The following is a 13599-nucleotide window of genomic DNA, read 5'->3' as shown; positions in this document are numbered from 1 at the left end:
GGGAGCGGGAAAAGCCGCGGGGCAGGCACCCGGCCGGGCGGTGGCCCAGGAACCCGGCTTCCCGCTGCCCGGCGCCCGCGGGGGTCAGGTCTGAGGTTCGGATGGCGGCCGTGCAGTGGCGGGGCAAGGCTCCGGCCGTCCCCGACAGGACAGGGTGGGCGCCCCGCCCGGACGCGGCCGCAAGGTCCCCAGGGCGCCCGGGCCGAGGCACCTGCAGCTGCAGGCCCTGGGGACCCGGCGCGGCCCTCGAGGGTCCAGGCAGTCAGACGTGACACGTCAGCAGAAGCGCCGTCACCACCTGCCGGCGACACCCCCTGCGGGAGCAGAGCCCACCGCAGCCGGCCCGCTGGGGGCCCCCACCCGGGCTAGGGCCTCGCAGGGGCAGCGGGCGGAGCGGCTGCAGGACAGCCCGCAGCCCAGCCCCGCAGCCGAGCCCCGCAGCCCAGCCCGCAGCCCAGCCCCGCAGCCCAGCCCGCAGCCCAGCCCCGCAGCCCACCCCGCAGCCCAGCCCCGCAGCCCACCCCGCAGCCCAGCCCCGCAGCCCAGCCCCGCAGCCCGCCCCGCAGCCCAGTCCCGCAGCCCGCCCCGCAGCCCAGCCCCGCAGCCGAGCCCGCAGCCGAGCCCCGCAGCCACCCCGGCAGCCACCCCACAGCCTAGCCCGCAGCCCAGCCCGCAGCCACCCCGCAGCCCAACCCGCGTCTGCCCGCCGCCAGGCTCGGGAGGCCTCCGGGCCCCAGCACCGCGCCGTTCCCACCACATACACCCCCCACCTGGCGGCTTTATCACCCTGAGGGGCCCTGCCCCAACCAAGAATTTAACCGGGAATTACAAAATGGTGCTTCCGTCCTTCTTTGTACCGGGCTGGAATTCTGGAATTCTTGCGTAAAGAAGAGCTCCCTGGTTATCCTGAAGTGTTACAAAGGCAGGATCAATTCTGAATTCCTTCCCGCTAGTGATCGATTTTCAGACTAAGAATTGGGTGCAGTAACAACCAAGAGGGACAAAGTAGGACTCATTTGGGATTTTTTTCAAGGGGGTGGGGGGGGTCAGGACTTTGTCTCTTTAGAGTCTTTTCTATTACAGACTCCTGGATTTTTTTTACATTCAACATCTGTAAATCCGCCGCCGTCTCCATCTTCCGCCCCATTTACCAAAGGAGGGCTTGTTAGGCGCCAGGACTCCGCACGCAAGAACGCAATTCCCATTCTTAAGAAACTCAGGAGGGTAAAAGTGGCGAATGGGTAAACACGATCACAACGTCACATTAGGACAGTAAGGAGAGAAGTACCTGCGGGATTCTGTGACACCACAGAAGAGGGGACGCTACCTGGGAAATCCAGCCAATGTCAAACGTTTGAGGAGACTTACAATTCCCTTGTGACTCTCTGCTACTTTATTTCTGTTGATTCCACTTCTCATTTTTTGTCGTCTTCTTGCTCTCCCGCGGGCTACCTGAAGTGCAGGACCCCAGTAGGACTTCCCAGTACTGTTTTTGAGTGTAGCGCATTGCACAGCCTTTGGAGTCGTTGTTCTAGAGGTTACACACGCATACCTGTCACAGTTCACTGGTGTGGACACTCTAAGTGTAGAAACCTTACCTTCTTTTACCCTTTCCTGTTTACGATAATCTGACCTATTTCCTCTACAGACTTGGAGAACCACATCCAACAACATTATACATTTTGCTCCAACCGTTGAACAGAACTTAAAATGCTCAAGGACAGTCTGCGTCCGTAACTCCACTCCTTCCGTTGTTGTTCTTCGTCCCTGATGTTCCAAGATTCCTTATCATTTCCTCCTTTCGCCTTTTGATTTTTAGGTTAGGTCTGCTGGCGACGAATCCGTTATCCTTCATCTGAGCATATCCTGGTTGCCTCCGACTCCTGCGGTTCTGTTCGCTGGACGTAGAATTCCCAGTTGACACTTTCAAGACCTGAAAAATGTTGTCCTTCTTCCTTTTGGCCTCTGTGGTGTCTGAGAAGAAATCCACTCATCTGAATTGTCTTTTCCCCTGTACAGCTTTCAAGACTTTTGTCTGTTCTTTAGGGTTTTTTTTAAAAGATTTTATTTATTCGTGAGACATACACAGAGGAAGGCAGAGACACAGGCAGAGGGAGAGGCAGGCTCCATGCAGGGAGCCTGACATGGGACTCGATCCCGGGACCCTAGGGCCACACCCTGAGCCCAAGGCAGGCACTAAACCACTTAGCCACCCAGGATCCCCTGTTCTTTAGTTTTCAGAAGTTTGTGGTATAAGGTACCTTGGCATGATTTCTTTGGGTTTACCCTGTATGAGATTCATTCAGCTTGACTCTGTAGGTTTAGGTCTTTTGCCATAGGAGGGACACTTTTAGCCATCACTTCTTTGCATACTTTTTCTGTCCCACCCTCTTTCTCCTTACCTTCTGGGACTCTGATGATGTTAATATTAAATCTTACTTACAGTCCTGCAGGCCCCAGAGGCTGTTTTATTGTTTTCTGTGTGTTTATTTTCCAAGCTACTCTCTGTTGTTCATATTGGGTAATTTCTACAATTGTCTTCAAATTCATTCATTCTCTTTTCTGTTCAGTTCATCCATTCATTTTTACTTTGATGATTGTAGATTTCAGTTCTAAAACTTCTACCTGGTTCTTTGTATCTTTTATTTCTTTAAGACTTGAGGCATTTTTATGATGGCTACCTTAAAATCCTTGGCATAGAAGTTGGAGTTCTCTTGGTGTTGGTATCTGTTGTCTTTTCTCGTTCAAGTTGAGATTTTCTTGGTTCTTGGCTTTTTTTGTTTAATCCTGGACATTTGAGGTATTGAGACTCTGGATCTTACTTAGAGCTTCTTGGAGCATTTGGATGGCTCAGTTGGCCAAGCATCTGACTCTTGATTTTGGCTCAAAATCGTGATCTCAGGGTCATGAGATAGAGCCCCAGGTCAGACTGCACTGAGGTGGAGCCACTTAAGATCCTTCCCTCTGCCCCTCCCCCACTCCCAAGCTCTCTCTTAAAAAAAGTAAAAAATCTTCTCTTTTAGGAGGGCTCCGCTGACGCAGTGACGGTGGGGTGGAAGAGGCTGCAGTTCTCCGTGGTGTGACTGGAGGACAGCAGTCACCATCTCTAGGTCTCCTGTCTTGCCAGATGGTCCCTTTCCTGGTCCTTTGCTCAGGCGGCATGGTTGGGGCTGTGTGTGTGCGGGTGTGTCTCAGGTTGCCAGTCTCCAGCACTTGGCCCGGGCCGCACGCAGCAAAAAGAAAACCGAAGGACTACTCTGCCCTGTTGTTCTTCAGTTCCCGAGGATCTTAGCTGGTCTGTCCTTCCTTCACCTTTTAGAGTCTTAGTTTTGTTTTCTAAGTAATGTCCAGGTGTTCAGCTGTGCTTAGCGGGAGAAAGAGAGGCAAGTGCGTGTGCTCCATTTCTCCAGCAGCCGAGGTCGGTACTGGAGTCGGTCCTCAACTTTTTGCTGCTTCAGCTGTCCCACCTTAGGCCAGTAGGACAAGCTGGCTCCTTTTGACAGGGCTCACTATTCTCTGGTAGCTTCGCTGTCTGCCAAGACGTTCTAGGCCCCTCGTCTCAATCAGCTCAGGGTGCGAGAAAATCCCACGGACCAAGCGGCCTAAAGAACATTTATCCCTCATGGTTCCAGAGGCTGGGAGGCCCAGGGTCAAGGAGACGGCAGGTCTCGTCCTCGTGGGGCCTTTTCTGGGTACGTTTGTGGAGTCTTTCTCTTTGTATACTCCGGTCACGAAGGTCCCACTCTCATAACCTCATCTGAACCTGGTGACTCTCCAAAGGCCCCGTATCTCCTAAAACTATCTCATGGGGGGGGGGGGGTGAGGGCTCTGACATATGAATCTGGGGGTGGGGGCGAACATTCAGTCCCGAGCCCCACTCCTCTTGCCCATGAGTGGTTCAGGCAGGGGCCCTCCTCTCTTCCAATCGAGGATGGCAGGAAGAGCAGGGCTCTCTCCTTTCTCTACGGGGCGCCTCTGGCCGGGGCCACATGCTTGCGGCCAGCCCGCGGACGAGGCAGCGCAGGGGGCAGAGCCACGAATGTCACAGGACTGGCAGCGGGAGCCCTGGTTTTCTGTCTAGAGACGAGCTGTGCCATTTCAGTCTTCGTTCCGCCTCGACCAGCAGTCAAAGAGAAAATGAGGAACGGGTCAGGGAGGTCTGCAGGCCACTTGGTTTCTCTCACAAAACCTTTCATCTGAACCCAAAAAGAAACCTGTGCACACACTGCTTTACACTAGTTTATTCTTCCTGCTTGTGAAAACTGCTGACAAGTGCCTTTCGTGGGGGAGGGAAGGCAACGTGGAGAAGTCCCCGGAATCCTTATGCTGCGTTCTCAGGGGGGAACCCAGCAAGCCAGGCCTCCAGGGTCCCGGAGCCGGGCCGGCCGTGGGGAGTGGGGAGGGCGGCCTTCTCCTCAGCCCAGGTTGTTCATCAGGGTCTGAGCCTGCTTCAGTTCTGCAGGGGAAGAGGTGGGCAGGTGGGTGGCAATCAGCAGGGGTCCGGGAGGCCCCTTCCCCCTCCAGGTACAGCCGAGTCTCACCTGCCAGGAGGACCTGGAACTTGTCTGCCGAGAGGGACATGGCCACAGGCTGGGCCGGGGCACCCGAGGAAGCCACCACCTCCAGCCTCAGGTGCACCATGGGCTCTTCCACGGACCGGAGCAGGCTGGAGCTCAGGGTGTAGTCCACCCGCCAGCCCACGCCTGCCAGCCTATTCACTGGGACACGGGGTAGGGCTCTCAGGATCACGGGGCGCTAGGCCACGCAGCCCTCAGCCCACACCCGGCTCAGCTCTTGGTTCTTCAAGGCTGTATGACCTTTGAAAACCCCTCCTCCCTCTGACCCAGGGAAGGTGCTCAGTGATCAGAAGTGAGATTATCCACAGCAGATCTCAGAGGCAAGAGACCAGGGTGAAGTCTCCTTTCTTTCTTTCTTTTAAGATTTATTTATTTATTTATGATAGACATAGAAAGAGAGAGGCAGAGACACAGGAGAAGAGAGAAGCAGGCTCCACGCCAGGAGCCCGACGTGGGACTCGATCCTGGGTCTCCAGGACCGCGCCCTGGCCCAAAGGCAGGCCCTAAACCGCTGAGCCACCCAGGGATCCCCTGAAGTCTCCTTTCTGAGGACAAGCACCTCCCACACAGCATGCACCTTCCAGAATGGAGCCCAGACCGCACCAGGGCCCCTTCCCCCACTCACCTCGCAGGCTGCAGGCCCGCAGGTGCTCCTGCAGGGGGCTTTGTTTCTCCTCATAACAGCGACAGAGGCTGGCCGCGTGCTCTGGGGACAGAACGGAGGTCCCTGGACGTAGCAGGTGGGGGCTCACAGGGCGGGTCTCAGGCTCCTGGCCCAGAGGCCAGGGCACATCTCAGAGCCACTCAGCCTGTCCTGCTACCCAGAAGCCCCTGGCACGCAGGTTACACCCCTGCCTGCCTGCATGCCCATACCTTTGGGAAGCCCCAGCTGCTGCAGTTCACTGGACAAGGACTCGCCATCCACACTGTGCTTGGCCGCACTGGAGAGGATGAAACTCAGCACTGCCACCGTGGCCTTGACATCGCCCGACTCTGGGGAGACCCACGGGTGGGGTAGGGGGTGTCACCGTGGCCTCAACCACCTCCTTGTCACCCTACTATCCTCAGCTCAGAGCGCCCAGGCCTCCTTGAACCACGAGCACAGCTACCGCCTCACCGGGCACTGGCAGAGGGCAGGACTGTCAATACCTCTCTTCCCTGTGCTCCTCTGCTGAGGCAAGTGGGTCAGGACAGGCTGCTGGGCAGAGGGGCCTCTGCGCTAAGCCCCAGGCCCAGTACCCACAGTGGCCCAAACGTCTGCGGACTCGGTGGGGTACTCACCAAACCTGGCGTCAGCGGTGAGCTTCAGGATCTTCTCGTACTATGGGGAAAGGAGGCCCTCAGGGGGTGCCAGGCCCCTGCTCACCAGCCGCTTGCACCCCAGCCTGCATCCTGATCGCCCACCTCCCTAGGTCTGGGCAGTAGGGGTCACAGGGTCATGAGGCAGTGGGGGTGCCGGGCCCTGCACTCACGTCAATCCCCTGTCCCAGAAGTTCCTTCAGCACCTGGCTACACAGCAGCCTCAGCTTCACGGAGGACTGGAGGGGAAGGCCTTGCGTTAGCACACTGGCCCACCCCACCCCTCCATGCTGGGGGGCTGGCTCAGAGGGGGCTGGCCACATGATTAGAGTCACACAGCAGGCTAGGACAAGCGGAGGGCACTGAGGCCCCATCCTCAGAGCCACCTCACCACCCTCCATCCCAAAGCCCCACCCCCAATCCCTGCCTCCCCCCACCCTCAGGAAGCCCCCATGCACTCAACAATCTTGGCCAGCGTGCTGATCTCCGCCAGGACCCAGTCGGGACAGTCCAGATCACCACAGAACCGGAACCTCTGCACAGGAGCGAGGCAGGCGGTCAGGATGGAGGGCTGAGGTGTGGCCAGGTGCCTCCCACATTACTGCTCTTCATGGATCCCTACTCCCAGATGGATGCCCCTGGCCACTTGTTCTGTCCTATTAGCAGGCTTTTGAGAAAACCCTCTCACAGACCCACCCGCCACCAAACTTTGCTCTGATGCCTATCCTAGGCATTCATGTGCTCAGGTAACATGGACTGTGGCAAACTTCATTGGGGCAGATTCCACTCTAAGCACTGGGGGTACAGCACAGCACAGAACAAAGACCCTGTCACAACGTCACTGACCTCTCACTTCCTCCTCCTTCCCCTCCCCAGTTCCAGCCACACTGGCCTCCCTGCTACTCCTGTTACACCAGGCACTCTCCTGCCTTGTCCTTGCTGTCTTGCTCTCTCACTTCAGACTCATCTCCACTCAAATGGGCCTCCTCTGACCATATTCTCTTTCTTCCTTTTTCTTAAGATTTATTTATTTGAGAGACAGCAGGAGAACACAAGCGGTGGGGGAGGAGGGGGAGGGAGAGAGAATCTAAAGCAGACTCCGCACTGAGTGCAGAGCCCAACCGGAGCTCAGTCCCAGGACCCTGAGATCACGACCTCAACAGAAACCAGGAGTCAGATGCTTAACCAACTGCAGGCACCCTGACCGTACTTTCTGAAACAGCCAAAGGGCACAAGGAAGTTTCAGAGGCCAGTGGTATGTTCGTTACCTTGATTAGAGAACTGTTTTCACGAACATATACATTTCAGAACTTACTGAACTATCCATTTACATATGTGTGTTTTGTTTATTTTATCTCAGTAAGGCTGTTCAAAAAATAAAATAGTTCTTCTCCATCATGCTCGAGCCCCTATTCTTCATCATGCTCTAGCCCTGATCTCCACAGCAGACATTACATTTATTATTTATTCGAGGTCTGTCTCCTATTAGAATGCAAACCCGTCCTGTCAATCATATCTTGCCAATAACCTCCATTCCCCAGATCAACTGTCCTTTGTCCTATTTGCCTGGCAGAGCTCTCGTGCACAGCAGTATACATGCCATCTTTCCATGCCCCTTACATGGGGGCTGCTTACAGATGCTGGGAACAAAACCCTGCAAACTGGGGATACCTCACACCCACGTTCTGATTCTGCTGGGCCCTGGGTACAGCCTAGCAACACCATGCCCCCTGCTTAGCCCTACCAGTCACCTTCTCAGCCACTTCTCAGCTCCACCACCCTTCAATCTCCAACTATCTTGCTCCTTTTCACCTGACCCCAAGGTACTGGTGCTTCTACGTGGGCCTCCAATGAAGTCCTCTAGCCATGGTCACAAATGACTGTACTGGATCTGGCCTTCCTCTTCCCCAACTCCTCAGCAGCATCCCACACAAACCCATCCTTCCTGGTAAAGAAGCATGCTCTCCTGGATTTCTTCCTGTCCTGGCCTCGGTCTCACGTGCTGGTTCAGTTCACCCTCCTCCCCCCAACCCACAGATGGTGATCTCTGCACACTGCCTGCTATCATTACTCTGGAGCAGGCACCTCGGACAACTGGTGAGATGATGGAGTATTAAAGACAGTCTTGCACTTCTGTCTCTATTTCAGGGGTTTTCAACCTTTTCATTCCACAGCCTCATGTGCCATCTGGTGAAGATGATAGGCCTTTCTCAAAACAACGTATGTATGTATGTAGGTATTTATTTATTATTTTTAAAACAATGTTTTTAAATGCATAAAACAGGGGCACCTGGGTGGCTCAGTTGGTTAAGCGCCTACCTTCAGCTCAGGTCATGATCCCAGGGTCCTGGGATCAAGCCCTGCGTTGGGCTCTCTGCTCAGCAGGGAGCCTGCTTCTCCCTCTCCCCGCTGTTCTCCCTGCTTGTACTCTCTCTGTCAAATAAATAAAATCTTTTTTAAAATGCATAAAATACACAGGATTGCAAAGGAAACTAAGTTATCAAAATATTCAAACAAATTGGTGATGTGGTGTATGTTTCAAGTCCAATGCCCATCGTGACTTAGAAAAGACCTGCATAAATACGTGAAGGATGTCAACAGCTGTAACGTGATACGAAAATGTCTCTAATCTCTACTGGTGACAAAGTCAGAGGCACTGTTAATACGGGGGTTGGCTGCTGACATAATTGAAGGAAATGCTAAATCTCAGTCTGAAGTCAGTGCAAATTAAGATGTGAGATTCGGGCAGCCCCGGTGGCGCAGCGGTTTAGTGCTGCCTGCAGCCCAGGGCGTGATCCTGGAGGCCCTGGATCAGATCCCACGTCAGGTTCTCTGTATGATGCCTGCTTCTCTCTCTGCCTCTCTCTCTGTCTCTATGAATAAATAAATAAAGAAAATAAATAAAATCTATAAAAAAAAAATAAGATGTGAGATTCCCCCTAAGTTCACCGGCCCCTGACTTCCACCCACAGAAGTCTTCTCCCATCTTTATATTAGTCACATCTTTTTACTCCAAGACTGCGTTCCTTGTGTAATCTCTTTAAATGCTCGCGTTTCTCTAGGTTCTGCCCTAGGTCCTTTCTTCCCAACTCACATCACTGAGATGTTACATGCTTTGAGGCTTTCAAGGATCATCCTTGTGCTGATGACTCCTATAGCTGCACTGCAGCTCCTCTTCCGAGCTGCAGACCCTTGAATCTAGAGACTGCCTTCTAGCCAGCTGCACCCGGTGGCTCACAGAAACCTGACACGGTGCCGCCTACCAAAGTTAACTTTTGCCCTTTGCACTGAAACCTGCTTCCCCTCCTGTGGCTCCCGCTCCACGGAGCAACACCCCCCCCCCTCCTTCATCCACTTAGTCCTTGGGCCCTGATGATTGCCCCACTTCTCTCCCCGCTCTCTGCCCTAACTCAGGCCACCACCACCTCCTGGGGGGTCTGCTGCCCCAGCCTGGGCTCTCTGCTCCGCTCCTGCTGCCTCCACAAGTCGGCCAGGAGGACTTTCCTAGCTTCCCAGTGCCCTCTTATAGTCTACACTGCTTTCCCTGCTTGAAGACCCAGCAAGATCTGGCCTTTGTTGCCTGTCGAGCCCCCTGTTGCACTAACTTCCAGCTAACACCCTTCCAGCTGGGAGAGGTGCGTCCATGCTAGGGGGCCACGCTCTCTGAACACGCGGTTCTGTCTGAAGATGGAGCCCCGCCCCCCAGCCTCCGAACCCTGGTACACAACTGCGCCGCGGCCAGCCCGCGTTCTTCCCCGCGCTCAGGCTGCTGTCACCCTCAGGGAGCCCTCCTAACACACACGGGGCACAGAACCTTCCCCTCAAGTCTTCACTGTGACTGCGAGGTCAGGCCTCCTGCAGCTGCAGCCCCGGGGCCTGGCGCACGGCGTGGGCGGAGGCGGCAAAGGCGGCGGGAGGAATGAACGGGTGGACGGGCGGGCAAGCCCCAGCGCCGCGGCTGCTCTGGGAAGGCCGGGCCCGATTCCGCGCACGTCTTCTCCGGGCCGCACAGGAGCGCCGGGAAGAGGGCATCTGGGGCCGTCCCGGGGCCGAGGAAGGCCCGGCAGCGCCGCCCCGGGGAAGCCCCACTTCCTGCCCGGGGGTTGCGGGGCCTCCCTTCCCGCCGAGGAAGCGCCGCGGCTCCGAGCGCGTGGCCCGCCCGCCGGCCCTGACCGCACCCACGCGTCTGCCGGGGCGCCCACCCGCCGCAGACCAGAGACTCGGGGACCGACCCGCCCGCCCGCCCCGCCGCCAGTCACCCCGCGGCCCTCACCATCGCGCCAGACAGCGGGTCCCGCCCGTCTCCTCCCCGCGCGCCCGGTCAGCTGACGCGGCGGTCACGTGGCGCGCGGGGGCGGGGCCTCCACGGATGGGGCGGGGCCTCTACGGGCGGGCCGGGGTGGGGGCGGGGCCTCTAGGGCAGGCCTGGGCTGGGGGCGGGGCCTCTACGGGCAGGCCTGGGGCGGGGGCGGGGCGTCTACGGGCGGGGGCGGGGCCTCTACGGGCGGGCCTGGGCCAGGGGGCGGGGCCTCTGCGGGCGGGGGCGGGGCCTCTACGGGCAGGCCTGGGCCAGGGGGCGGGGCCTCTGCGGGCGGGGCGGGGCCGGGGCGGGGCCGGGGCGGGGCCGGGGCGGGGCGAGCGCGGAGGGCGGTGCACTGAGCTGCGGGGCAGGAGTGCTGGCCCTTGTCTCCCCAGGACCTCTCCCCGGGAGCGAGCGGTGCCAACTCCCCACCCCGTTTAGCTAGTAAAGAGGGAGTGGGAGCCATCGGATGTGTTCAGCTTAAGGGAGCAGGAGCCCGGGAGCCCTTTCGGGCACTTGGAGCGATCGCCGTGGAGGGGTGGATCAGGGGCTCGCTGTTGCCCGCGGGTGAGCGGTGCCCAGACAGCCAGCTACGGGCCGAGCCAGAGGCATTTGGAAAACTCCACTGAAATATGGTACACAGAGAAAATGCAACTTAAAACAACCTATTTTTCTCCCATTCGATTGAGAAAAACGAAGCTGCAATATTTAATGTCGGTGAAGCCACAGGGAGAGTTGTGAGCAAGGCAGTTTCTACAGCCCACTGTAACTAAGGCAACGAAGGGGAATTCATCAGGATGAAATAAAATATGCAGGCACTGGAAGGAGCTCTGCGGGTTACTAGTAGTCCCCCCCCCCCCCCCCCGCCTTTTTAAAGATGTTATTTATTTATTCATGAGAGACACAGGCAGAGGGAGAAGCAGGCTCCCTGCAGGGAGCCTGATGCAGGACTCGACCCCACCCCCCACCCGGACCCTGGGGTCACGCCCTGGGTCAAAGGCAGGCGTCCAACCGCTGAGCCACCCGGGCGTCCCTAGTAGTTTTCTTATGAGTGCTGGACATGTGGGCTGTGCAGTTTATGAAAATTCATTTAAGCTTTATACTTAAAATATGTACAATTTTCTCTGAAACTCACAGTGGAGCTCCACATGGAGGCCCCTGCTCTGCGGGGAGCCGGTTTCTCCCTCTCTCTCTGCCCTTGTGCTCTCTCTCTCGTGCTCTCTCTCTGTCAGATTAATAAATAAAATCTTTTTAAAAATTTTTAAAGAGGTAAAAAAAAAAAACAAAAACCAGCAACAGCACCAAAAATATCCTAGAGAATAGACTAATAACCAAAGAAGAAACTGAACAATTTGAGATCTCTTTTCGATTACGTATCCCACCCGGAATAAGCCAGGCCCAGCTGGTTTTATTGTTGCAGCCTTTCAGGCTTTCAAAGGACAGAACCCATTGCAATTCAACTGCTCCATAAATAGAAGAAGATGGAAAGCTTCCCAATTCATGCTCAAATCAATCTCACTTATCAAGAACTATTAAAAAATCATGAATGTCAGCATGTTGAAGTCAACAATGTGTTAAAATACTACACTAAGCCGAAGAAAATTTTCATCTTAAGAATTGTAAGACCAGTTCAACTTCTGTTTCATCACATCAGTAGGTTAAAGAAGAAAATAGTTTAAAAAAGAAGAAGAAAATAGTTGACAGACTTAGAAAATAATTTTTGATCCAAAAGGTTAGAAAGAAAAAATTGGGAATAGGTGGAAACTGCCTTAAGTTGACAGAATATTTGAAAAGCAAAAGAGCAAACATGAGACTTAATATCAGATAGACAAACATTATTTAAATCTGGAAGCAAGGCAAAAAGGTGGGTGGCACGTCCTTTTAATGTTACATTGGAGCATTGTCTCACAGATTTGTTTCACAAATAGACATTATTTAACTATTTAGAACAGTGGTTCTTAGACTTCACAGAGCATCAGAATCCCCCACAGGGCTTGAGGAGAAAGAGGTGCTTTCCACCCTCAAAGTTTCTCATGAAATAGGCCTGGAATAGGATCCGAAAGTGTGCAATTCCCACAAGTTCGCAGGTGATACTGATGCTTCGGCTTTGGAGACACTATACTTTGAAAATCACTAATGTAGGAAAATGTACCTGAAAAGTCCTATGTTAACTTGTAGATTTCTGTCCAGTAGAAAAGGTAACTCCGAAGATTAGTTTTATCACCCTGCGAGACATTAACAGGTTTTCTAATTTGACACATACTAGAAATGTTTCTTCCCAAAATGTTACTTGAACTCGCTTTACCATCTTACTGATTCCCTCACTGATTAAAAATTTGATATGCATTCTTTCATTATTTGTATGACAGTCATGCTTTTTACTTTATGCAAATTAAACTTTGATGCAGTACACTGGCCCTGAGCAGGAGATGCTGGTATGCTTCAGTCCTAGACGACTCCCGTAAAGTCAGGAGCAGTCGTGTGCCAGCATTACTATGACCCAACATCGTTCTAGATGCTTAGGCCAGCGTTTCTCAGCTGGGGGTGATTTTGCCTCTCCGGGGATATTTGCTAATGTCTGGAGATATTTTTAGCATCCTAGAGAGTGCTCCTGGCATCCAGAGGACAGAGGCTAGAGGTGCTGCTAAACGTCCTACGACGTCCTACGAGGCCCAGGACAGTCCCCCATAACAAAGAATTATCTAGCCAAAAATGTCAATAGTGCTGGTGTTGAGAAGCTCTATTCTAGATAAATAAAACATGGGAAAATCGTTAACATAAATATTGGAAAAGAATAAACTCATAATTGCAGATGACAGTCTATCTAGAAAATTGAAGAAAAACTAGAAGGCACAGAATGCCAGCTGGCATGGGGTGTGTGTGTGTGTGTGTGTGTGTGTGTGTGTGTGTGGTGGAGCATTGTGTGAAGCTCTCCAGGCCTACCTGGGGCAGAGGAGTCAGGTGAGTGCTCTCTTGTCCCAGGCGCATTGACCTCACAGGTGGAGAGATACAGGCAAGAAGGGGAGCCCAGGCCACAACAGTCTGACCTCCTGTCAGCCTGAGAGAAAGCCAGAGGTCTCCAGAGCCCTGGCCCAGTCCCAGTTTCCCTTACAGAGACAAGGCTGGGGGAGGGGCAGGGTCAGCCCAAGCCACTGAGCCCATAAAGGAAGGACCCCAACCAGACCCAGGAACCCTAAGACAAGCTGAAGAACATATTCCTTTGCTTCACAGACGGCAGTGGGGAACCAGTCCAGCCTCTGGCCAGGATGTGTTTTTGGCTTCTAACACCAAGGCCTACCTCACCTTTCCCTCTCATCTGCAGCTGGCTGCCACAGTTGAGCAGCTGCACATCAAACAGGGGTGTCTCCCTTAGGGGATCCGAGGGACTGAGGACACAGGCACTAGAGTCAGCTCCTTGGGCTG

At 54.5% G+C, this 13599-nt stretch overlaps 1 protein-coding gene across 1 annotated transcript; it reads right to left on the bottom strand.

Moving 5' to 3' along the window:
- Positions 1-4226: 4226 nt before the first annotated feature.
- Positions 4227-10252, bottom strand: COMMD4 (COMM domain containing 4). The gene is made up of 8 exons (XM_025472131.3): positions 10150-10252; positions 6340-6411; positions 6050-6115; positions 5859-5898; positions 5451-5570; positions 5203-5283; positions 4542-4718; positions 4227-4456 (listed from the first exon to the last, which is right to left on the bottom strand). Exons 1-8 carry the CDS (start codon positions 10150-10152, stop codon positions 4416-4418), a joined length of 600 nt encoding a protein of 199 aa, XP_025327916.1. The 5' UTR covers positions 10153-10252; the 3' UTR covers positions 4227-4415.
- Positions 10253-13599: the final 3347 nt, after the last annotated feature.

Source organism: Canis lupus, chromosome 30, assembly GCF_003254725.2.
Source record: "Canis lupus dingo isolate Sandy chromosome 30, ASM325472v2, whole genome shotgun sequence".
Classification (NCBI taxonomy): domain Eukaryota; kingdom Metazoa; phylum Chordata; class Mammalia; order Carnivora; family Canidae; genus Canis; species Canis lupus.
This window is presented reverse-complemented; position numbering and strand designations above follow the sequence as displayed.